At 42.8% G+C, this 26,400-nt stretch overlaps 1 protein-coding gene across 4 annotated transcripts in view; it reads right to left on the bottom strand.

Moving 5' to 3' along the window:
• TACC2 (transforming acidic coiled-coil containing protein 2) overlaps positions 1-26,400 on the bottom strand; it is a 244,549-nt gene that overhangs the window by 136,024 nt on the left and 82,125 nt on the right. For 3 of the 4 annotated variants that reach the window (XM_019502936.1, XM_019502937.1, XM_019502940.1), the window contains 2 exons: positions 26,013-26,138; positions 14,715-14,855 (listed from right to left, as the gene is read on the bottom strand). In XM_019502936.1, coding sequence (XP_019358481.1) covers positions 14,715-14,855; positions 26,013-26,138 — 267 coding nt within the window. The remainder of the gene's footprint in view (positions 1-14,714; positions 14,856-26,012; positions 26,139-26,400) is intronic. The other variant, XM_019502938.1, reaches the window with a different exon arrangement.

Here is a 26,400-nt window from a genome sequence, read left to right as displayed (position 1 = left end):
TCGCAAGCACAGACAGTCTAACTGATTAAAACACATTTCTAAAAATGGACATATTGATCAATGGTTGGTTGCTAAGGCCCCTGCTGAATCTAAATTGAACGTGAGATCAATAGCATTAAAAGTTATGAAACATCCACAGCACCAGCTTAGCCTTTGAACCCTTCTGTGTTTGGACCTTACTGCAAAGCTAACGAAGGTGCATGCACATAACGTTCTTTGGGGACTCTGCTGTCAATTAAATTTTGACAGATAAAATGATAGGTGCACATGTTAAAGGGTTTCACGGAAAAGGATATTTTAGGAAGGGAAAAAAGTTCATCTACAAGGTGGTTAAACATCTTATCCCCTGCTATACAAAATGCCTCAAAAGCCATAGCTTAACACGGTACCTACAGTTCTGTGGCAGGGGAGGGGGGCTGGAGGGGAGATCTGTAGAAAACAATTTCTCATGTGGCACAAGGGGTACGGCCTTCTAGTCATATGGCTGAGAGGGGAAGCTTAATCTACGTCTAACAGGTGTCCTCACAACCCTAAGAAGCTTCCTTCTATATGTTATTCCTGTTTTCAGGTTTCTTTATAAGCATGAATGATGCATGCCCCCTGTGGCTGGGGGGGCACGGCGGTGGCAGGAGAGCAGTGGTGGTAAGCACGGAGCTCCTGCAGACACCGCTGGCACTGTCGGTGGCAGGGTGTGGGAGGGTGGCGAGTGCTACCCAGGGGTTCGGCAACCGTGCACAGACGCCACCAGTGGTGTCAGAGGTGGGATGGTGAGTGGCGACTGCCTGTGGCGGTGCACACCTTTTGCTGTGGGTGCACTGCCATGCTCAGGGGGTGCATGTGCACTCGTGTGCACCCCCTACGCATTGCCCCTGTTTGCAAGCATTTTCTATGGCTTTATGCCTAAGGTCTGTGGACCAGATTGAACTGAGACCGCTGTGAAAATAGCACCCAACTCCTGAAGGAAATGAATGCCTTCTGGGGCTTTCAAGAGGATGCCCTTCGGTTGCTGCTCCAAGTCGCAGTTGCGTTCTCCAGAGGGAACCCTCTCCCACCGAGCCGCGTCAGAAGTGAAAACAAGAAGATTTCCAAAGGCCCCTTCCTCTGAGTGCCCTGCGTGAAAAATTAGGCAGTGAAGCAGGGTGAGAGGAGCAGATTAAAATAATACTCTTGCTGGTGTAGCTCACTGTTACAACTCGGAGAAGGAACAATTATGCAGGCCAGGAATGCGAGCAAGGTTACAACTCAGTCTGGTCAACTTTTGGCAGAACATCTAGCTTTTGAAACATTTTGGGTTTGCAACTGAAAAAAAAAATATTAGTTTCAGTTTTTTCATGAAAAGTCAAGATGTTCCAGTGAAAAGTTTGATGAATATGAGAAAGCTGTTTGTTTTCCCCCTCAACAGAAAATGTTGGCAATTCTGACTCGTTCACTTTTTCCTCTTTCTAAAAATACTGTAAATTCATTCCTTACATTGAAATCCAAAAGAAACATATAAACTCTTCTAAAAGTCTGGAGATTATCTCATGTCCAAAGGTGAGCATGTAGAGGAGCTCTGCTGAAATAACCGAGTTCCTTTAGCTGGTGCTAGGAATAAAAGGATGAAACCAGTCTTCTACATAAAAGCAAACTGAGAACTTTTTCTGGGTTCACCAACATAATTTGTTTAGGCTAACTGCAGCGGCAGAGATTGTTTTAAAATATCTTTAGTAGGTCTGTTCTTGTTGATTTGTTCACGCTGTATTTTAGCAGATGGGTAAATAGCAGGTAGCCACCCTTTCTCTGAATTTGTCATAAATGAAATAGTTAACTAAGGACAATGAATCTGTTTTTATCAACCTCTGCAAATTCTAATCCCTTCAGAAGGACCGAGAGAAATTAGAGAGGATCCAGAGGTGAGCAAAGATGATAAAGGAATTGGATAGTAAGTAGTAAGAGGAAAGGCTGAGGAAAGGTTGAGTTTAGAGATAAGGAGATTGAGCAGGGGACATGATAACATTTTTCAAATATTTGAAAAGCTGCCATACAAAGATAGAAGAACACTGTCCTTCCTAGCAACAAGAGGCAAGTCATATGGCAATGGGTTTAAACTGCAGCAAAGGAGATTTTGGTCAATTCTCAGGAAAAAAAACCCAACTTTAATTGTATAAATAGCAGGACAATGGGAAAATCTGCCTAGGGAAGTTGTGCAATCTCTTTCCCAAGAAGAGGCTGAACAAGCATGTTTCTTGAATCATTTAGGATCAAAGAACCCTGAATCTGTGAAGCAGGTTGAACTAGATTATTCTTTGAATCCTTTCCAGCTCTATAACTAAGTTTGCTTCCTGCGCGCACATAAGCACACTCTGACAAACTGCCTATATCATGCCTCATATACAGCTTCAAACTGTAATGGAAACAGCAAATCATTTAGATTTTTTTTTTTAATGTATCATTTTTTTGATTAGCTTGATTATTCGCAAGCATAGGATGCTCATATACATAACTAACTGCATTAACATTAGCCTGGCTCCATAATGTGAATTGATAACGCTGACTCAAGAAGAGTAGAGGTTGGCAACTTTTTGCCCCAACAGCTTGGAGCTTGCAACCCCACCCCATTGATGTGAGCCCAAATCTCCATCCCCTGGGCAGCTCAACCCACCAGTGTTTACCCTTGCTGCAGATACATGGCCTCTCTGCAGCAAGTAAGCTCAGGCACAAGAAAGAAACAAGGAGGGCTGTGGAAGCGGGTACTGCAGGGGGAACAGGCAGTTCTTCACATCTGTGTGCTCCTTGATCCCCTGTGGTGATCCAGGCCAGGCCAGGCCAGACCTTCCCCAGAGCCTGTTTGCAGGATCTGGCCCATAGGGAGGGAGGTAGAAAACCTCTGCTCTACAGTAGCAGTTTGCAAACTGGGGTAATGCATGGGGCACACGATGCTTTGCCAAAGAGTATGTGACTGTCTTAATAAAGGTGGTAGAGCTTCTGACTGCTGTGCATGGACATCTGTGGCAACCCTTCTCAACAGACATGTCAGGAGTGTGGGGTATGAACAGCGATACTTTATGGGTAAAGGGGTAGGCGGCCAGAAAAGTCTGAAAACCACTGCTATAGAAGAAGAGTAAAATTATGTGTATATGTCAATAATTTGCCAAAACATTGGTAAAAGACAATTAAAATTATTTTCTTTTTAAGCTCACACATACCAATAGGCTAAAAAAAATTAGACAAATGTCATTTTTTAACTTGAATCTCCAAGAAAATACAGCAAAGTTAAAATGAATAAATAGCTGTAATATGAATATGTAAAATGAATAAATAGCTTTATGAACCTGTAAAAAGGACCACAAAATTAAGCATACTTAGTACAAACAGCCATTAAGACTCCAAGACTGAATTTACACAAGCAAAACCGATCCCCATAATTTTCTAGCAATGGAAGCTGAAGTCAGGAAAGGACACCAATATTATTAACATAATTTCATTTGAGCCTGTGAGGAGCAGCACTAGATACTTGAGCTGTGACTTACACTGGGTTTCCAGTTTCCCTACTGCTGGCACTAAATTGGTAGTCCACTAAGTAGCTGCATTCTCACAATGCAGATCAGCCCTCATAGTCTATTCCTCTTACTCATAGGGTTATTGACTTTTGTACTAGATCAGAACATGCAGGGATGGCAACAGCCCAGGGTACAATGTATTATACAAATTTAGAAGAAAAATGCTGCCCGAGAGGTTGCGACCCCGTCCAACACTCCTGGTATAGCATAATGAGTTTATCTCCCTAGTGCTTTTTGAACCAAATCCATACTAAAGCAAATGCCTCCCATTCATCATTAGAATGCTGCTTGCCCGAACACGGAGTAAAACACTGCATAAAAACCTGGACAACTATGCATATATATTTGGGAATATGGCCCCTGTACTCTTGCTATGCTCTAGGCATGCTACTTATATGCTCACAGCCCAAATGGGTCAGAACTTCCAACCACTTGTCCTAGCAGCAAAAGTCGTTACCAAAGTGCATGAAAGAGAAATGTTTATTAGTTGTTAGTTCAGATTGCACCTGACAGAGAACAGTAGCTCATATGATGTATTACTGTACAACTGTACTGTACTCTTCTGGATCTGAAACAGTTGGGTGATCCTACCTAGGCCCCATTTCTCTATCTAGACCTCTATCTAGACCTTCTTCTGCATAGCAGAATACTTCCCAATGCACAACTGAAGCCTGTAATACATGCTGTATGTGGTGCATATGAATGTGCGACACCACCTTGAAACAATAGAGTAAACCAAGTGTAAAGAGCCTGCCTAGAACAGTGCTTCTCAGCCAGGGTGCTGTGGCACCCTAGGGTATCTTGCGATCCTTTCAAAAGTGCCATACTATTTTAGCATTGTTAGGTGCATGGGCAACTGGTGCCACCTTAGGGGGGGCATGTGCCCCCCCCAGCAACCAGTCAACCACCAGGGGGGAGGGGGTCCCTCCACAGCCAATCCTGCTGACCAGAGAGGGGAAGGGGTCCCCTGTGGCCGATCACACGGGTGCTCCCGCCTGCCCCAATACCCATCGCCTAAGTGGGGAGTGCAGCCTGTCAGGGGGTGAACCAGCACTCTGAGGGCGTGCATGTGCACGTGCACTCCCTACACACTGCCACCGGTTAGGTGTACAAACTTGATTCACGTGATTCGTGATAAACCCAGAGATTTTAAATAAGAATCCACAGTGCTGAAAACAGCCTGACCTGTTGTGAACTTTCTGAGTTCCTCGCAACAGAAAAATTGCTCTAACACTTTTCTGTAGCCGGATAACCCTAGTGAAAGCTAGGAGCTGGCATTTTCCAAGGGATACCTCGAGTCTATCAAACAGTTCCTTAAATCTAAAAAGTCTGAGAACCAGTGGCCCAGAGTCTGCATTGCCATCCGTTTGTGGGATTAGGGCAGGTGATTAATGTCATTTGAATATTCCTTGTGGATGGATTAATTAGTGTAATGACAGATTCATTTTCATGCTGCTGAACTCGTTTTAGAAGCAAAGAAATTACCATATACTGCCTGAGGGAACCTGTAAAATACGCAGTAATAATGAGGAAACAGAGGGCTACTGAACACCATTTTGTCCTTTGCAGCATATAGATAAGAGGTTTTACCACTGAGGTCTGATTTACACACATATGCACAAAAAACTGCTTTTCTCCCATCATTGTGCGCAGAATACATCTACAATATACCTGAAGTGGCACACTTTGAGGAGGGGGGAAAAAAGAAATGAAAAACTGCATTACATTTCAAATAAGAACCATGTCATATTCCACCGTTTTCATGTGAAATACAGCAGCCACAAAAATCCTGCTTGTTGAAACCATTTACCATATTGTTCCATATGCATATAGTACATCCCTGTACATATTACACACCTTAATTATGAAGGGTAGCCTGAAAAAAACAACTTCAATTGATGTAGTAAGTGGCAGCACCTAGGAAATCAAGTGTGCTTTGGAGGCTGCTGCCAGCCCTGCACACTGGTTGGGCCCACAGATTGCCTGGGTGCACTGGATCTAGAGTTAAACATCAAGTCTGACCCTGCACACTGGCTCTGGAACCACTTGCTAGGTCAGACCCAGCAGACCAAGTCCAATACCATGCTGGGTCTTGAGCCACATACCAAGTCTGACTCCATGCATTATGCTCTGGAGCTGCGTGCACCACGCCTAGGACCATGCACAGGCTCTGGAGCCACATGTTAGGACTGACCCTATGCACTGCCTCTGGGGCAGTGTGCCAGGACTGGGTCTGTGTTGAGTCCAGGTGAGATTCAACACATGGCTCCAGAGCCAGCACATGGTCCCAGGCTCAGTGCACAGCCCCAGAGGTGGCACATGGGGCTAGACCCAGCACGTAGCTCTGAAGCACAACACAGTCTCTATTGGGGATCGGTTCTGTAGGTCCATTGCACACCACCACTTACATGCCTGGTTTCAGTGGAAGCTCCACACCTGCAGAATCCGGCCCCTAACCCTGAGGACCCTGCTATTTCCTAATCCAGAGACAAGACACCATACTGTGTCTATAATTGCTTTTGGCTGAAAGCCAGACAGGCCACACACAAAGATTTGTCAGCCTTACCTAAGAGTTGTATTGAGCAAAACAAGGCATTCTGTTCCCTGGGGATAAGTTCTGCGCATGTATCTCAGTTTTTCTTGGCCCGGTGAGAACCTGACCAGACCCAGGAGAAAAAGGTTACTTAAAAAAAAAAAAAAAAGCAAATAGAAACTAGAGGCAAACTGCAATTCATCCTTATCCACTTGCTGCAATCACTGATGGATCATATGGAAAGTCCAAATGATCTCAGCAATGATTTCTACTGCATGGGAAACTGTGGGAAGCCCTTGAGGGTCTAGATCACTGTGCCCTCAGGAAAATAGTATTACTTCTTTTACGCAAAACAGCCACCATTTACATGTACTGTACACAGTTAAGCTGTTGGCATTATAGACATTTGCTTCACTTATGCTGGATGCCCATTAGAGGTTTATTACAGCCCAGTTCACACAAATCTCCTTTTTTAACAAAAAGCCACTTTATAACACAATAAGGCCTTAATGATGCATTTTATTTCCCTTTTGGAATTTCCAACTCATATTTGCTTTGTGCAGTTACAAATTAAACAGAATGAATCATTCCCTTTACAAAGGGTCAAAACTCACTCCAGAAAAATCAAAAAGTGGTTTTTCAATTGCTGTAGGCATTATAATAAAAACCAGGAGGCATGAAAAGCACTGGTTCTTGAATTACTTGTGCTGATTATAAATGATGGCAATGTGACCATGACAAGGGGCTGATTTTTTTTTGAAGATGAGTCATCCTCCAAGATTTGAAGAAAGCAGGAAAACTTGCTTCCACTATGACAAAAAGTAAAAGTTTCATGAAAATCAAAGAAACAGGCTAAGCTCTGTACGCAAGAGCAATGAAACATCTTGAACTCCTAGGAAGCAGTATGGAAACAGATTTTTAAAGCCAAGAAAGAAAAGGAGGAACACATTGTAAAAGTAAAAGTCTTCCAAGTATTTCTTCATTTCACACAGATGGATTAGATACAGTAGACCTTCAAATTCATTCCATATTCATTTAATAAAAATCCAGCAGGATTAGGTTAACTGGTGTATTTAACTGCTGAGCATCAGAGTAAGCAGGATGGGGGGACCCTACTCATCAAGCTCAAGATCACTGTGATTCATGAGTCTTAAAGAAGAAAACTGTCATCTGTTTCATTTATCAATTTAATCCTTTGCTCAGTGTGGATCCAAAGCTCACTGAAATCAGTGATGCCCCTCCACTGTGTTGATCTGCATGGGTGTGGCTGCCCACATAGAAGCAGTGTTCAGCACCTGGGCTCAGCAGCAGAGACACCTCTCTTGGTAGCTCCTCAGTGCTGATCCTTGCCCCAGTCTGAATCCCTGTTCAGTTCAACCCCTACCTGAACCCCTGCTTTCTGCTGAACCCATCTACTCCCGACCACATGACTCATATTTCCAGTTCAGACCCATGGCTTCTGACCTGGATTTACTTCCTGGATCCTGACCTTGACTCCCAGATATCAAGTCCAAACCATCCACATCATGGTCCTTTATGCACAGTGTTTGATGGATATAGGACTGAGTCCATGGTGAAAATGTCTAACTTTTTTCATCATGTCCCTTCATTTGTCCTTATGGATATATCTGCATGGGGTTTCCTGCATATCCAGACATGACCCTACCTACCTGCTTCTGCTTTCACACCCCAAGCCCAGAAATTTAACAGTGAAACCTCTACCATTGCTCTGAAGACCTCAGCCTCCACAACGCTTGGAGCAACTGCTGGGGACACTACTGAAACAGTTTAACTAACATATTTCTGAGTTTGGTACAAACTAGTGGGAGCTGGTGTGCAAAGTATGCTCAATATTAGCCCTGCTGGACACACTGGGAGTGTTTACATCTGCAATTAATGCAGACCAGCAAACTGCAGAGCTTATTGCTCTGCAGTTTTTTGCTCCCGGGCACATGGTTTGAATGTGAAAATTAGTTTGCTGCACAGTAAAGCATCTTGTGCACACGTGCCCACTGAGGACTGGTATCTCCAAGAGTCATTCCAATTAAGACACTAATAGCCAGATATGGAACACAGGTAGTTTGGGTTGGTTGTACTCTATACAGAAACTTGTAAGCCTCAAAATCAGTTTTTTTCTTAGTCTAAAGGCAATTTATTTTATTGTGGGAACAACTCTCCCCCTAGTCCTGACTCCACTTAAAGAACAGGATCAGATTATCACTAGGGCAACACTTGGGTTTTCTAGCAAGTAATATATTCAGTTACATGGCTAGGGACAAGTTTAGTTTAAAAGCTCTCCTGTAATGTATCTTTAACTTATCTCCCAGTCTGTTTCGTGCTTTCACATTTGCAGTGTCATCAAAACTCATTAAATGTAATGTATCTGTAATGTAATAGTCAACACCTGCATAATGCCCTGACTCTGTATGACACAAAACATTGTCATCCAAATGAAACGGCTGTTGATTTTTTATTCTTACATGTAACTTTAGGATAATCAGCACAGCCTTTGAACTGATCCTGGAAATACTGCTTAACTTTACGAATGTGATGATGCTGTAGGTACTTAACAGGATTAAAGCGAAGCCCATGCCTGTTAGCTTTATTTACAATGAAACAGTGGGCAAGATAGATTCCCCTTGTTCTACTCTAGTAATGTGATAGGGACAGAGGGTAGCTTAAATACTGTGGAAGGCACTCTTAAAGCAAGTTTGAAGCTGCTTGAGCTTGCACCACAGACCAAATGGATTCTAATTATCCCAGACCACAGAGTCAGCGAAGGAATGGCAACAATGGAAATCCAGATTTGCTCCTAGTCCTTTAGGTGCACTGACCAAATCTTTGGTCCATCAGCAGACCTGCCGCTGAAGTTATTTAAAACATTTTAGAACTGAAGAACTGTGAATTTGATGGTTGGTTTTAGGTAACGACAGAATATGAAAGTGCTCTTGTAGAGGTCATTGTTAACGGTCATACCACCAATAGGAATAATTTGGATCTCGCCATAGTAGCTAGAGAACTTTCAAGATATGACATCTATATTGTTGCCCTAAGCAAGACCCACCGGGCAAATGAAAGCCAGCTGAAAGGAGGAGGAGGTGGCTACACTTTTTTTTGGAAAGGAAAGCCACCAAAAAGAGGTACATTCATGGGACTGACTTTGCCATCAAGAATAAGATTGTCAGCTAGCTTTCAGAACTCCCTGTGGGCATTAACGAATGCCTTATGACACTCCACCTTAATCTCACTAACAACCAGTGTGTTACAGTAATTAGTGCATACGCCCCCACACTTGACGATGAAGATGTCAACAGGAAAGAGTTCTACTGTACTCTTGATACAGTCCTGACTATATCACTGCCAAGGAAGACAAGCTCATCCTTATGGATGACTTCAACGCAAGAGTTGGGAGATACTCTGAACTCTGGAGTAGCACCATTGGGAAAGAGGGGGTGGGGAAAGTCAACTCTAATGATATCCTCTTCCTCAGCTAATGTGCAGAGCATGACTTGCTCATCGTGAATTCCATCTTTAGACAGTGATAAATATAAGACCACTTGGAAACATCCATGCTCCAATCACTTGCACCTTCTTGACTATATTACTGTCAGAGCCTGTGATTATACTGATATCCATAACACCCCAGTCCTGAGAGGTGCAGATGACTGCTGGACAAATCACCGTTTAGTCAGATCAACCAAGGGCATGAAGCTTGCACCCCAACACGGTAAAAAACTGAAAACAATGTGGAAGAGATTTAACATCAAGGCGCTCCAAAACCAAGATAGAAGTGAGGCTCTTCAGCAACACCTTACTGAGAGACTCTCTGACCTACCTGATGACATCAAGGACATTCAGGCACATTGGGCAAAGCTTAAAAACATTTTTCACAAGGCATGCATTGACTCAATTGGATACTCCACTGACTGTCACCAAGATTAGTTTGATGAAAGCAGTGAGGAAATCCTAGCACTTATCCAGAAGAAGAGAGCCACGCTCTGCAGTTGGAAAAATGAACACTCCAACCAGGAAAAATGAGAGGCTTACCACTAGCTCAAAGCTGTAGACCAGAGGACATCAAGAACCAGTGGTGACAAGTGAAAACCATGGAGATCCAGAGTTTTGCTCACCAACATGACATGAGAAGCTTCTTTCAAGAAATAAAAGTCATCCACGGGCCATGTTCCAGTGGCCCAACCCCTTTGTGATCCTCTCACGGACAATGTATCCATCAGGCAATGCTGGAAGGAGCACTTCAAGACTCTATTCCACCATGAAACTGAGGTCTCAGGTGCCACGATGGAGGCAATCCCTCAACACCCACTAACAGAACCTCCTGCTGATCCCCCATCTTTCAAGGAAGTCTTGTGTGTCATCACTCAGACCAAGAACAATAAGACACCAGGCCCAGATGACATCCACGCAAAGGTCTTCAAAGCTGGTGGAACAGCACTAGCGCAAAAATTTCACCAACTTCTCATCAAAATGTGGGTTAATAAGAAAGTGCCACCTGACTTAAACAACACCAACATTGTGGCCATCTTTAAGAAGAGGGACAAGTCAGTGTGTGGGAAATACTGAGGCATTGCCCTCCTCTCTGTTGCTGGGAAGATTCTTACTCGCATCCTCCTGAATCGCCTCCTCCCCCTGGCCAGAGATGCCCTTCCAGAATCTCAGTGTGGCTTTAGACCATCTTGGGGTGACACTGACATGATTTTTGTTGCATGACAGATCCAAGAGAAGTGTGGAGAGCAATACCAGCAGCTGTTTATGGTATCCGTTGTCCTAACCAAGGCCTTTGACTCCATCAATCGCGAAGCCTTATGCAAGGTCCTGGCTAGGTTTGATTGTCCACTGAAGCTCATCAGCGTCCTCAAGCTACTCCATGATGGCATGACTGCCACAGTCCTGTGCAATGGATCAGAGACAGACCCATATACCATCTCTACCGGTGTCAAGCAGGGCTGTGTCATCGCCCCAACCCTTTTTTCCACCTATCTTGCTGTGATTTTGATTCTCATCCGTGACAACCTTCCTCCCAGAATTGAGGTTGAGTATCAAATGGATGGTCAGCTTTTCAATCTGTGGCGCCTTCACAGCAAAACAAAAGTTACCAAGACTGGCATCACCAACCTTCAGTATGTTGATAACTCTGTTATCCTCATAGACACTGAAACTGATCTGCAGTCCATCCTTGACCTTTTCTCAGGTGCCTATCACAGTCTGGGACTCTCCCTTAACACTGGGAAGACCATCAGCCTACCCCAGCACAAGCTGCCCCCCTTCCCCCACAAATTATCATCTTTTGCATTAGATGGGATGACCACTGCACCAAAGCCAGCATCCTCTCTGCAGCCAACATTGGCAGCATTGAGGCAAAGATCATGAAACAACAACTTTGCTGGGCTGGCCACTGTGTGTGGATGGCTGATGCTTGTCTCCCAAAGCAAGTCCTCTTCTCTCAATTTAGTCATAATAAGAGGACCCATGGAGGAAGCACTATGAGGACACCCTGAAAGCTTATCTTAAAAAGTGTGGCATCAATCCTACAAATTGGGCAGGGCTGACTGGTAACAGGTCTCAATGGTGCTGCACCGTAATCAAACTACAGCCCACTTCGAAGAGAACCATCTTGCTCAGGAAGCCGAGAAACAGCAGAGGAGAAAGGAAAGGGCACAACATCCTGGCCAACAGTTGTGCCCCCACCAAGGCATCACTCGTCATATCTGTAGAAAAACTTGCAGAGCGTGGATTGGATTCCTCAGCCACCTTAAAACTCACCGGTAATCCCTCTCCCCCGCCTCCCAGAAGACATCTTCCTCATATTGAGGGATAGCTGATATACAGACAAGCTCTTGTATAAGATAGTTTAGATACGAGGTACTGTCTAGATCCATATGGGGATCAGATAACCTCCTGAGATCCCTTCTAGCCCTACTTTTCTATGATTCTATGGTGTTTCTATGAATGAGAAATTATTTATTCTCATTAGCAGTATTTCAGATCCTAAATCAAATTGTGACATTTGTGATGCATCTAACATCATAATGATCATAACTGAAAGCAAGCCTGAAAGGCATTGAGGATCTGTCTTCCAATTTAGTGGAATGGCAAAAGCTCTGTAGAAGGGTAACACTTTCCTATTTGAGTTACCAGCCATAAAAGTGTCAAGAATTGAAACGTGGCTTAATTCTTATACAGTTGTTTTGTATGGGTGATTTAACAGGACTTGCCTGTGACTGAACAGAATACACATTCATTGGCTGCATTTTTCAGTGTAATTTTTTCCACAGTTCAAAAATGGGCTTGATTATAGTGGCAAATAGAAATACTTTTGCTGTGCATCAAGTTGCAGGAATTTCATTTTTTTCACTCTATAGAACCATTCCATAGAAAACACTACAATTCTCATCTCAGTACACTTACCCAATTCCCATTCCCATTAGTGTGGACCCCATATTCAGTGAAAGCATACATCTGTATTTATCTCTACTCAGAAAATATTATGGATACCAAGACTGCTATCTACATAGTGCAAATACAATTCTTGTCAGCATATATTTCTGAGATTGTCGTGTTTACTGGAGTTGGTTCTGTTTTAAGCAACTGTATTAATACAATAGAACTGATTTATTATTATAATGTGTTAGGGCTTTCTATTTGTGTGAATATACATTCTTGCCATCAACTGCGTATAGTCATTTGAGTCATTATTAGGGCTAAATGAAACTTCAGGTTACAGGAACTCATCTCTCTCTTTCTGGGGTTAGTTCTGATGACCCCAAATTTAAAGCCCCCATACAACACTTTTTCTGGATTGGAGATGGTAAGCAAACCTCTGTTTTTCACATGGTATCTATCTTTAATGTAAAACTAGAGTTGACTTTCAGCTGAAACTCATCCAAGGCTTTCCATAACAATAAAATATCTGTGACCTTTGCAGAATGGCCCATATTGCTGGTTTATATTAAAAATTGAGCAGGGTGAACAGCAGGAATTCTTCCCATGTAGAGGATTCCTTCAGGTCCTGGGAGACCAGAGATGTCAGTAACTGAGAAACAAATGCAATAAGAAATGTTTCCACCTAGCACAGGAATAGTTGCATTTTTACAAAATGTGTGCAACATCCTCCACTCAGGGGATTCTCCTCAAAGCCTACAGATCTGTTATCCAGGCGAGTCTCACTTGAGAGCCTCTTCTTCCTTTTCCTTAGAAAATACCCATTTGGGTCTTATGGATCATAAAAAGAATCAGAAAAATGGCCAAATACAGTATCATGGCAGGCCCACTTTGTCTTTATGCTATTATAAGCATGTATACAAGCACTAGAAAACATATAAGCAGAGAATAAACCAATGAGCTAACAGTTCAGGGTAAATAACAGGAATCACCACACACACAAAAAGCAATGCCAATAGATCTATTGATAAAACCTAAATTGCGCATCACACCAGGAGGAACAAGAATTGCCCATTACGTATGTAAAATGACACCACTTATACTCAGCCCTGTCAGGCACAGCACAAGTAGCAAACTCCTGACTCCTTGCACTAATGCATCTCTGAGGACACTTCACTCATGCACAATCCACATACCTCAGAGCATTGATACTGTGGATGATGATGCTATATGGTGGCAAACAGCTTTTTTGCACTGGTTTACAGACTCGTTTTCCCCCATTTCATTTGCCAGTGAAGTGCAAATATTGCAGCAATTATGTACTGTCATTTTTATATGCGATTCACATAGCGTGTTTCTGCTGAGAGCAGCATATGCTGATGTGAATAGAATAGATACATTTGTGTGATTCCTCATAATACACGCAGTATTCGTCACAAGCTGCCAACCTGTATTTGTAGCATGGAGGAAGACATCTCCTAGATGTCCACTTGCTGTTCTGAATTATATTATGACCTTTCCATTAATAGATATCATAATGTGTTGCGCCTTCATAACCGCACTATTACAGCACAATCACTCACAAGTTTGCTGCCATTTAAAGCTCTTGAAATAGCCAAATACATATCTCAGCTTGACTAAAGTTGAGAGAGGAGAATCAGCTGAGGGATTTTCCAGGAAAAAAATCCCTATACCGCCTGTCAAACGTTGAGGCAGAGCTGATGTGAATTAATTTGGTCAGGTTGGGAATAATTTTCATGTGGAAATGGTAATAAATGGCATTTTTTTTGTATGAAACTGACATCAGGTTTTTACCTGAATGTCAAGCTAAACCTCCTCCACAAACAGCAGCTAGAATGCATCAGGAGAAATGATACTGAGGAAAACAGTCATCCTGTCTTGAGCCTGAAGTTACATGATTTCATAAGGAACGCAGATTCAAGAGAGAAAAATCTGGCCTGACAATTTACTTTACTAATAAAAATACAAGCATGAGAAACACCCGAATTGTAACAACCAGTGCAGTCCAAGCTCCCTCTTCTGGCCCTTGTGAATAATACATATCTGAGCAAAAGAAGTTCCTACTCGGGCACCTCTGACCAAAATCAACCAACAAGACACTATCCCATCAAAATTATTTACATGTCAACATTTTTATAGTAATTATATATTCTAATGCAAGGGTGGATCCAGAGACAGATGTTTCATGTTCAAGTGGGATAAAATGCAACGTTACACAATACCTCTTTATTTCCCTTGTCAATCTCTCGCTGTCTTGAGCAGGTGGTTCTACAACAGTAACGGGAGCAGGTGCCAAAGATACATCCTCAGGAACAGGTGCAATTCCACTTTCAGCTTCTTTGCAGCTATCTGGCTCCAAAGTGCTGCAAAAGAGTACAATTATCATAAATAATAAACCCTGTAAAACTTAACTTGGTGCTGCAATGTCTTCAATGGCATTTGTAAATTGCTGTAACTCTCATTAGCTGGCAGACTCATTGTTAAAAGTTTACTATTTTGTTTTCACACACACATACTACAGAATAAATAAATGACTGCAAACAGTCACAAATGGCTTTGTAAATTCCTTGGATAAAGTCTCCAACCCCAAACTCCAAAAGCACACTACAAACATTGAATTAAACTTTCTAATAAAGCAACATCTGGCAAGGTTGACAGCTACTGGGATGCAACTTTTAGTAATAAAAACACATTCAAAAAGTTCCCTTATGTTAACTATTCACTACAGTGCAGAACTAGAAATCTTGCAGTGTCCTGCTATATAAAAATTAAGGGGAACTATGGTGTTGCTATTGTTTTAATACTAAGAACAGCCTCTGTACTGCTGTGTCCTAAGAGAGATGAGTAGAGAATAGGTTTGCAGATTTAAAATCATGAGTTTTGAAGTTTGTAAAGATAATAAAGAAAGGTGTTTTTCATTACGCAAAGTCAGGGTGGTGCAAAGAAAGGGAGTTTAGTGAAAGAGTGCCCTCTCTTGGCCACATACGGAAGAGTACTGGGGGTGGTTAAAGTTCCAGTTGCAATTTTGTCATAGCATTTATTTTTTATGAAAAAAACAGAGGGAAGGATATAGTGAAAGGACAAAGGAGATGAGAAACCAGCAGTCAGTCACAAATCACAGGCACTAACATGGAAGGAATGCAGAAAATCATTATTTTATTGACAGAGTGGCCAGCACACAATGTGTTCTTTTAACAGGGAGTCTCACGGAACATAAAAGTTGAGAAAATGGCATTAGTCCTGTCCAGCTGTCGGTATTTCTCAAGTTGGTCTTTTGCTAACGTAGAAGGGGGAGGAAGGGTGCTTTCTATTTGATCCCTTAAAAGAATGAAACACTCCATGAGGACAATAATATGTCTCATATATACTTACACCCCTGTCAAATATTCAGTACATCTGCACCCACAGCAATTGTTAGACAGAGGTACCCACGTGCATTTGGCAGGCCTCACAGCCTATTTTGATCTCAGGGACGGTAACTCAGCTATTCACCACCACAAACTCATTAACTCATGTGGAAGCGGATGTTTTAAACAAATTATGCAATGGCTTCCATGACAATTCATAGAAGGTTAGGGCTGGAAGGGACCTCAGGAGGTCATCTTGTCCAACCCCCAATTGTAACAATAAAGAAGAATCTCTCAGACAGACCTTGAAGGGCTGCCTAGCAGGCTCACAACTGGGCCCATTTTCAAAGTAGCAGCAGCAAAATGCACATTAAAGCTGCTGAATGGAGAGGCAGAAAGGACAAGACAAGAGTGCTTCCAATTGAGTAGGAAGAAAGATAAGATGTGTAATTAAAGGGAAAGAGGCAGAGAGGTAAAGAGGGTGTGTGGTTGGGACTAAGGTAACAAGGAAAGGAAAGCCAGCTGAAATACTGATAGGTGAGAAAAGGAATAAGCAGCCTTCCTCCTCAGTTACAGCAGCCCCACCACACAGCTCCATCCGTCCTCTACTAATGGGGGTCCTCATTTTACAACTTACAAAACGCAAGGAGGAACAAAGAGCACACCGGAGAACTCACACTGCAGGCTGCACTAACAAGGGGCAAAAGGGTTTTGTAACCAAACACTTCTGTAGCGTCATAAAAATAAAAGCATCAACCAAAAACAACAGTAAAGAAAGCACCGTCCATCTTCAAAAAAGCAACAGCAACTTAATCAGCCAGTACAGGGAGCTGTAGCACAAATAAAATCCGCTTGCTCTGCAAGTTCAATCTTCCTTTCTGCCAGATGCTAGAATGTCCTTAAGGACCCAGTGCCTCCAAAACAAGGTCCTTCCAACCACTTGAGTCCATCTGTTACTGATTTTAACCCTTTAGTAACTACTATGTTTCCTGTAATTGTCTAAACTCATTACTCTAATGAAGGAAAGCAACTCCCAAAGATACTTTGTTCCAGGCAGAACTTTCCATGCAAGAAAACACCAGGTGTAACAAAAGCTTATCCAGATCAAACCAGATCAGCTTATAGTTAACCGACAGACATAAGGTAAAAAGGCACCGATTACGACATAGAGATTTTTCTCCCCCCACCCCACTTGGTTGTATTTAGAGGAGCAAAGTTTGCTTTTGTGGCTCCTAGGACACAGCAGTCACTGAATGCACATTAGAGATGTACAAATAAGAGTTCAACTGCGAAAGTGAAAAATGAAATCATTTTAGATCAGAAGACTTTTCAGTTTTGAAAGACAAGAATGAGGCACGATTCACAAAAGAGAAAGGGAGAAAGACTGCGGTGCTACTACCCCTTTTATTCAGTAGCATGATGGAGAGTTTCAGCCAATGAAAAAGTTTTGAAGGTTGATTGCCAAAATGGTTGGACCAGCATGGTGCTAGCTGGGATGACTAGTTCTGTGGGGAGGCATTCACCTAATATGTGAGAGAGCCAAGATCAACTCCCTCCTCTAACCAACAAGGTTTGGACCAAATGTCTGAGATCTTCCGGGAAAGGCCCCTGAACACCATCTTTTCTGGAAGCGGAGTTGCTCCTCATTTTTCCCTAAATATTCACTGGAAAAGGGACTGGGACCTAGGTACTTCACTCCCTGCTAAGTGCCCTAACAGCACTGTAAGTCATCTTCACAGCATGTCTCTGTCTCTCTCTCAAAGAATACATACAAAATTGATACAAAGTGGAACAGATTCACAAGGAAAGGCTGAGGGAGCACTCTCCCCGAGTCCCCTGCAGCCGGTGATCACTAGAATACCTTCCTCAGAGATAGGAGGACCCTGATTTACATCCCTCTGCTAACTCACAAAGGCTAGGGACAGACATGACACACAAACCAGTTTAAGTCATCAGAAACTGGTTTAAATCTTTAACAGAACATAAGTTCAGTGCACTTACGTGTAAAATGGCTGAAACTGGTTTAAAACAAGCCTGCTTCAATGTAGTATCAGACTTAACCGATTTGAGTCAAACTGGTATGTGCAATGTCTGTCCCAGACACCTTCCTGGTTTAAGTTAAACAAGAGTCCCCCAGCATTGCAGATACTTTGCAGCCCTGGGCTGGGCTGTCTGCTCCAGGGAACAGGGCTGGCCCAGCCCTTCTACTCCCTAGCCAGAGCAATGGCAGAGCCTGCAGGCACAGCAGGGTCTGCCGGCTTCCCTCTGCCCCACTCCCCCTTGCTGCTTGCTGCTTAAGCAGGGATCCCCCCTCCCTCCCATCTCCCACAGCACAGACCCTAGGCATGTGGTATGCTAGCTAATGTTGAGAGGTGTCTGTGTGCGCGTGTTTCCAATTTCACTGGGACAGGGAAACTGAACAGTGGGCTTTTTGGAGCTAATCAACAGGTCAGCTAATAATGTTCCTCCATCCCTTCCTTGGAAAAAGCTGTTTAAGAAGAGCTTGAACTAATGAGAGAGGCTTTTGTTTTGTTGATAGGCTGATAAACGCAGTGTTATCAGCTCCCGGCTGGCTCCCTCACCTGTCAGGTTTTCAGACAGTATGAAGAAGCAGGAAGAGGGAAATTGAAAAGCTCAGTATCATCAACAGATTTATGCACTGCCTTCCCTCCTCTTTACCTCAGAGTGCTCGCTGAGGCTGGCATCTGCAACACTCTTGCTTCTTGAGCAGTGAGTGGGGAAAAGCCTGGAACTGTGCAGGCTAGGGTGAGGGTTTACACCCCACCCTTATCAGAGGTGTCCTGCTGGGCCTGGCCACGCCTCCCCCTCAGCTCAGCACTGTAGAAGGGCAGGGAGGGCTGCTCTAGCACCCCCGGCTTTTAGCCTGAGCCACTGCAAGCATGTGCTTGCATTTCTTCAGTCCAGAGGGAATGTCTGTACAGTTGCAAACTGATTCAATCTAGGCAGGTTAGACTAACCTGCAAAGACTGAATCAATTCAGGCTCACACTTTTTGAATGTCTGTCCCTAGCCAAAGACAACATATTTCAAAGGGGCTTTCCACTAGTGCACTGAGCTCTGACTGCCAACACCAGCAATCTGAATCTAGCTCAATCTTTATTTCAAATGAAATGTCCAGCAAGTATGAACTAATGACTAATTGTTCCATATTTATGGAAACTACATTTTTGTTGTTTAATTAACTATTTTCTAGACAAAATTACCCTCCTGGCCTAAGTATGAGCTTCCCCACATGTCTGAAAGCAGGCATTACATTTTGTCTCGCGAATGTTGAGGTTTGTGACAATTTTTTATCTCTTCTGGTGAGGTTAGGGGAAAGGGGAATTTGTGATCCTGATCCAGTCAGTGGGAAAGCTCCATCTCCAGCACTCATGAGTCCCTAGAGGAACAGATCCAGTGTCCCACTAGAATACAGATATGGTAGGTGGCTCACACATACAGGAAGGAGAGGATCTATTTAATGACTCGGCAACAAAGGCAGACAAGATTATTTGGATAAATGTGATATCTTTTATTAGACCAGCTGAAGAGTTGGAAAAATTGTTCTTTGCAAGCTTTCAGGCATGGGTGCCCTTCTTTAGGCATAGGGAGAGTCTGCTGGTATATGTCTTGGCTCAACAAATGGCTTTGAAGATTCAAACGTGGTTTTAATTTTAAGGATGCATTTTGGAAATCTATCAGTTCCACTGGTCCATCAGGTGAAAACTGAAGTTTCTTCTAGGTTCTCAACAATTCACAAGACAGTCATTTTAGCTATTCCCATTAAAATCTCTACTGTCTAAGACTAGAATTACTCTGACCGCATGTGGGTACAAGTCTTTCTTTGGGATACATATGCAAAGTCAGAACGGCAAAAACTGCCGTCACATCCCTAACTTCAGTTACAGTGCAGTGTAATACATGAGCATGAGAACTTGTAGTTCCTGAAGTATACACCCATTTCCTTGCTAAGACCCTCAAAGGTAGTCCTGCTAAATTCTTCCGTAATTAAAGCCCATTCAGTTTTTTGAACTGGAATGAAACATCTGGAAGCCTCAAATGTTATCATAATTGTCTTTTATTAAACTAATTTTCTCTGTTTTGTACCCTTCTTTCTCCCTTCCATCCTGAAACAACTTAATAGAGAAACTGGCCTCCCAATACTTTCAGTCATATTTTCACAGAAATTAGCCATTTTCATTATCATGTGATAGATTTTCCTTTTGCTAAAAATTGGCTTAGCTAAAAATTGTCCTTATATAGTAATAATATCAAAATATATGCAGCAGGCAGCATGACTACATAGAGTTACTGCAAGATTAGAGGAAAACAAGACTTTAAAGCACAAAAGTAAACTATTGAAAATAAGCAACTCTAGAATGATCTGTTGGAAAAGTAAACAGAGCATCATAAAAGCAAAGTCATGACAGAGCTAGACAAGGCTGAGCTACCACAGGCAGATAAAATTTTGGACTTTTTTGAAGGGGTTAAGGAAGGGTTACATCTACAACTTCCAAAAAACTCTGAAAGTATTCTGTAGCTATACCAGTATGTTACTTACAGTAACACCTGTCCTCTCACTATCTCAAACACAACCCATAACATTCACAAACATGTATGTGCATTCCTTTGGATTCAGCATTGCCGGCATTTTCCCTCAAGTCTGCACATAAAGGCTAGGGAAAGACATTACACATAAACTAGTTTAAGTGATCAGAAACTAGTTTAAATCTGTAGCAGAACAGATGTTGAGTGCACATAAGCCAGTTTGAAAATGGCTGAAACCAGTTTGAGATAAACCTGGTTCAATGTAGTATCAGACTTAACTGATTTGGCTCAAACCGGTTTATGCAATGTCTGTCCCAGACCCCTTCCTGGTTTAACTTAAACCAGTCCCCCAGCATCCCAGATGCTTTATAGCCCTGGGCAGGGCTCTCTGCTCCAGAGCAGGGCTGGCCCCGGTCCTCTGCTCCCTGGCTGGAGCTCTGGTAGAGAGGGCAGGTACAGCAGTGTCTGCCTGGCTTCCCCCTCCCCCACTCCCCCACTCCCTGCTGAAGCAGGGATTGCCCCCTCCTATCTCCCACAACATGGACAGTAGCCAGCATGTGGTATGCTAGCTAATGCTGAGAGGTGGCGGTATAAGGCAGACAGGACAAAGGCAGACAAGACAGTGTCCACTTAGGACTTTTTGGAGCTAATCAACAGATCAGCTGGTAACATCCCTTTGTACCTTCCTTGGGAAAAGTTGTTTAAGAACAGCTTAAACTAATGAGAGAGGCATTTTTTTTCCTTGGTGGGGTGTTAAATGCTGTGTTATCAACTCCCTGCTGGGCTGGTCAGGACCAGCAAGAGTGGGGAGGGAACCCTTCCCTAATCAGAGAATCATACCGGGGCCTGCCCACACCCCAGCCCCCCTCATCTCAGCACTTTTGAAGGAAAGGGAGAGCTGCTCTAGCACACACCCCCCACCCGCCCTGGCTTCTAGCCTGAGCCACTGCAGGCATGTGCCTGCATTTTCTCAGTCCAGAGGGGATATTTGTGCGGTTACAAACCAATTCAGCCTAGCCAGGTTAGACTAACCTGCAACGATTGAATCAATTCAGGCTCAGGCTTTTTTGAACGTCTGTCCCTAGCCAAAAGGGAAACATTTTTTATGGAAACTTCCTTTGACTACTGTCATTTCCAAAATGTCATGCAAAGTGAAACTAACTACCAAACCTGATTTTATAAATGTGCTTTGCTTCGGCCTTTACAAAAGGAAAGGTTTGCTCTTATGAGCTATAAGGTTTATGATGATCAAAAAAGAACAATCAATAGCAAGCGCTTTGTATGTGGATTGGGTTCATTGGTTGTGTAAATGATGCTGGAATGTTTTTGAGAAAGGTCAAATAATTACTTGGGACATGTACATGAGCTGAAATACAACTTGCATGATTTGTTGTTGGTATAACTAATCCAATCACCCTTGTGTCCAGTTTGGACCAGCAGGAGTGCAGAAAGGAAAAGGGATGTGGTCAGTGTAAACTGGAGTATACCTGCCATGACAAGTAATGCAGTGATGTACAGGTAACAAACCTCATAGTCTAAAGTGAAGTACATTCCCTGCACTCTCCAGTTTAATCCTGGCATAACTGTGATTTTTCAGGTGGCATGAATCACTTGCACTAGGTCAGACACGCTAATTAAAGTACCTGTGTAAGACCCCTAGCCTCTCATTACTGATACACAATTTAGTATTCTCAAAGCAAAAGGGCAATATACACAAATGGTATAGTTTTGCCACTGCCAATCCTCTGAGATACCCAAGGGAGTCAGTAATCTCTCAGACCTTTATAAACTCCCAGTTGCCCAGTAATTAGCCCACTGAGTCAAATGAATAGAAAATCAGGAATGTTTCTCTAGGTTTGCTTCTTGATTTTTATTTAAAACATTCACTCTAAACTAACTTTTCCACTCCCTCCCCCACTCCTGTTAGAAGCCCCCATTGCTGCAAAGCGGCATTGCTCACACAGAGGGATATTCAGACAAACAAATGATACTGTGCTGAAAGGTAGCAAGGGACCTCCCACACATCTGTTGCTCCACGTCTCTGCCCCTATCCTTCTGTAAGTGGAAGTTAAACTGGAGTGAGCTGCCTCAGGTTACCTTCTGCTGGTTATAGAAGAAGAGTGGACATACAAAGCAATTGCTGAGGAACAGCTGACACAGCAAGTCCCCTCCCTCTCTCCTTTTAACTCTGTATATTTTGTTCATCTAACCATATGCTCAAGAATACACCCCAAAAACCTGTGTGAGCACCACTGATTCTCAATTAGAGTGCTGGGGCAACCTGGAGAACTGTGAGATCTTTCGAAGGATGCTGCGAGGTATGAGGAGATAAGTACAGGCTCAGGTTCATCCCTGCCTGGCTGCCCTGCCCTACTGCCTGGTCCCTCTGCAACAAGGTAAGCACTGTAATAAATGAATTACTTTTTGAAATGGGGTGCTACTCAATTCGCAATGAAGGGGTGTCTTGAGTCAAATGAGGAGAGCCACAAGTTTAAAAAGGTTCAAAACACTGCCCTATTCAGTCCGGCTATACCCACCTCCCAAGACAACAGCAGATTTTATATCACCAACATCAATACTATCACCTCTGCTTGATTCATAAGCAGAGTTATAGTTTGCACAAATAGCCCCACTTTGCAGGTGAGCAATAAGAAAGAAAAATGAAGCCATTTTTTCCCAAGGTCTCACAGTGCATCAATTGAGTAGCCAGGCTTACAGCAATTGATTTCCTAGCTCCTAAGACTGAGCTTTACTAGCATGCCTTGCTTCTTAACATTTATTCTGCATCTCATACCTTCTTCCCTCTCCAGCACTCAGCTGCAGTACCTGACCTGGGTGCTGGGAAAGAGGAGACACAAGGGACTCTCCTCTCAGGCTGCTGAATGACAGCTGTATTACTCTACATAGCAGCTGCTACTCCAGTTTAATGGCTACAGCAGAAGCTCTCTTCAGTATGCAGAAAAGACTAGAGGATTTCCACAGTAACAGACTCTTGGGTCTACATCCCCACTAGCTTTTCCACAAGCATTGCTTAGCTCTACAGGGAGCCTCCATGGAGCTAAGCTCTGTACTACGGAGGGGCCACCTAAAACCCTCCTGGCTTTCTTGGCATAGGGAGGCCTGCACTTTTCTACAGATAGTTGGACTGCTGTTACAAAGCTCTCTGCACCTGCAGCAGAGAGGTAAAGACTTGCATTTGGCTTTATATGCATAGACAAAATATAATCTAATGTAGCAGATGTATTAAGTATGGATGGACCTGAAGTTTTCATTTGTTTTGCAATAGAAATGAAAACGCATGGCCTTATAATAGGTGAACTCATTGCCTATTTCATGTCAAGGAACAGAGCTAAGGATTTGGTAAATAAAACCCACCTTTGGGAACCAGACCATGTACTGCTCCCGTTGATCAATATGTTATCACCAGGGAGAGGCAAGTGCCCTCAAGAAACAAAGCAAAGATAAAATTTCTTGAGTGGACAGATGGAGGGACAGTAACTGATCCCTTATTACACACTGCCATCTGGAAGACATTTAACACAAACTGACCCCTGCTTTATATGCATCATTATTTCTCCTGTCAAAGTGCAGACCATCTGTATTATAAGAGAGCCTTTATAAGCAAATATTCACATGGAAGCAAAAGGAACTAAATATAAGTAAATATGTTGCAAAAAAGTACTTTGTAATTACATTTTATTGCAGCTGAACTGGAATATCATCAAGCCATCTGTCTTGAAATGCACTACGCTTTTAAAAGATCAACACACAAGCAAAACCAATGAGAAGGTGTACTGATGCAGAGAGATTATATGTACTTGCCATAAAGAAACTTTTCAAATTAATATTAGCAGCAATTCTGGACCAATTCTATATGAAATGCTACAAAAGCAGTAGCAATATCACGCCTTGGTTACCTGAATAAGCAAGCATCAGGAGAAAGTTAGGGGAGGTGGTGGTGAGACATCAGCAAAAAATAAACTTAATATAGGTATTTCTCTGGGTCTTGGCATCTGCTGGAGGAAGAATCTGATCATCGGTGTGAGTTCGTGTGGTTTCCAGGAAACTACTAATGCAAATCCCATAGAAGGTGCTCACCAAGAGAGCTAATTGGTACTGTATAGACCTTCTTGTTTCTGTTCCAGAAGGAGCAGAAAACTAAATATAAGACAGCAGAGTATCACTTACAATTTAAATAGTGCTCAAGAGCATTGTGGATGCTGCTGGCACTGGTGGTATGACCCCTTCTCATGTCTACATTCAGAAAGAGGCCCCTAGCTAAACTCATTAAGAGTTCATTCTTTTTCTAACCTGCTCATCATTACAATTCAATCAATAATGGTGAGGGAGCCCTGTACCAGTGTTAGCCATAATCAAGTATATTCATAAAGACTCAAAATAAATGAATTAATTAGTTAAAATCTTACAACACCGGAGGAGGAAAAAATCATTATCTGCTTCCCCAGCATATCTCCTAATTTCTCCCAGGTTTGTTGGGAATGGGTTTTTTTGTCCTCAGTTCTCTTTCCAGACTCAATGTTCCTTCCTGCGATTAAAGGAATGTAAGATTTGAAATGCAAGAGAAGGAAAGCCCACAATACTAAGGGTTAACATATTTAAAAGTTTCAATCATTATAGCAGCCTGAGTCCCATTTTCAAATGGGATTTGGATACTTTTGAAACCAAACCTAAGAGGGCTCAGGTTTCTTGGGCTCAAATCATTTTGGGAAGTGGGACTTAGGCTCCAAAACTGTTTAAAATCTGAAAATGTAACCCTAAACAGTAACTGAAAAGTAGCTAGTTGGGGTACCCACAGAACCTAGCCATAGCAGCATGTAGTTCAGCTTCAGTGAAGCTCCCGTGTCCATAAGGTTTTGCAACTCATGCTGATTTCTATGTAGTCACGCTACTGGTACCCCAGATAGCCAGCTGAACCTAACTTGGGTATGTGTCCACTCCAGTACAGTCACAGTAGAGATACAATAGAGACATATCCCTAGACTACCTCTGTAGCTGGAAGTTAAAACATGAACTTGGATACCACAGGCCTTTCCTCTCTGGACAACCCAACTACAGACAACGTAACTAAAGGCAACAGTAATCGTCATTCAACACAATAATAACGGGGCTTTCCAAACCATTCTAGGTGACTAACTTTGATAACATTAGTATGGTTCCTGCAGAGACCTCATCACAAGCAAAGACTCAATATAAAAAGGCTTAAGCAAAAACAGCCAAGGTACCTTGCACCGACAAAAAGATACGGTATGTTAGTGAAGGTATAAATTTCACTTGCCTGTCCCATCCAACCCTATTGTGCCCCACAGTTAAGGTATTTTCTCCCCACCTCTCCATCCCCAAGTAAATGCATCTTGCTAACTTCCTTTGGAGTTTCTGCCTAAAAGGGCAGAGTGAAATTCTAATACACATTCCACAGATGCTTGAGGGACGGAGTCTGCCAAGTGCAGGCACAGATCCTGCATAGCATTTAACTGTCCTGGGCACACCCTTATCCCACAGGCATTTCTTGGCAAATGATAACCCCCGTATTCCTCCCCCACCCATAGCAAAAGGAAGTTTGCCCCTGCTACCCACCACCATAGCGGCACTGAATTGCCTACTGTACCTTGCTGCAGTCAGCTCAGTGGCAGCCAGAGTAGCAGCATGTTCACAAGACGGAGAAACAGCTAAAGGTTGTTCGGAGAAATGAGAGGAAGAAGCCAATTGTATGTCATCACCTGGCACAGGAGAACTGCAGAGGAAAGATATGGAAAAATGGCAGACTTAGAGGCCTCTGTAGAATTAGTCATCTGTAATCTCTACATCTGGAGCTCTTGTTTAGAAGAGGGGATATATAGCTACGTTACACGTACAATATGCATGTATGAATATTAACCACAAAGGGAAAGCGCTTTTTTAACAAATGACACATATATACACATACATACATATATACATACATACATACAATACATATATGTGTATATACACACACACACACACACACACACACA

The sequence above is a fragment of the Gavialis gangeticus genome, unplaced genomic scaffold, assembly GCF_001723915.1.
Source record: "Gavialis gangeticus isolate Ggan-Ray unplaced genomic scaffold, GavGan_comp1, whole genome shotgun sequence".
NCBI lineage: Eukaryota > Metazoa > Chordata > Crocodylia > Gavialidae > Gavialis > Gavialis gangeticus.
This window is presented reverse-complemented; position numbering and strand designations above follow the sequence as displayed.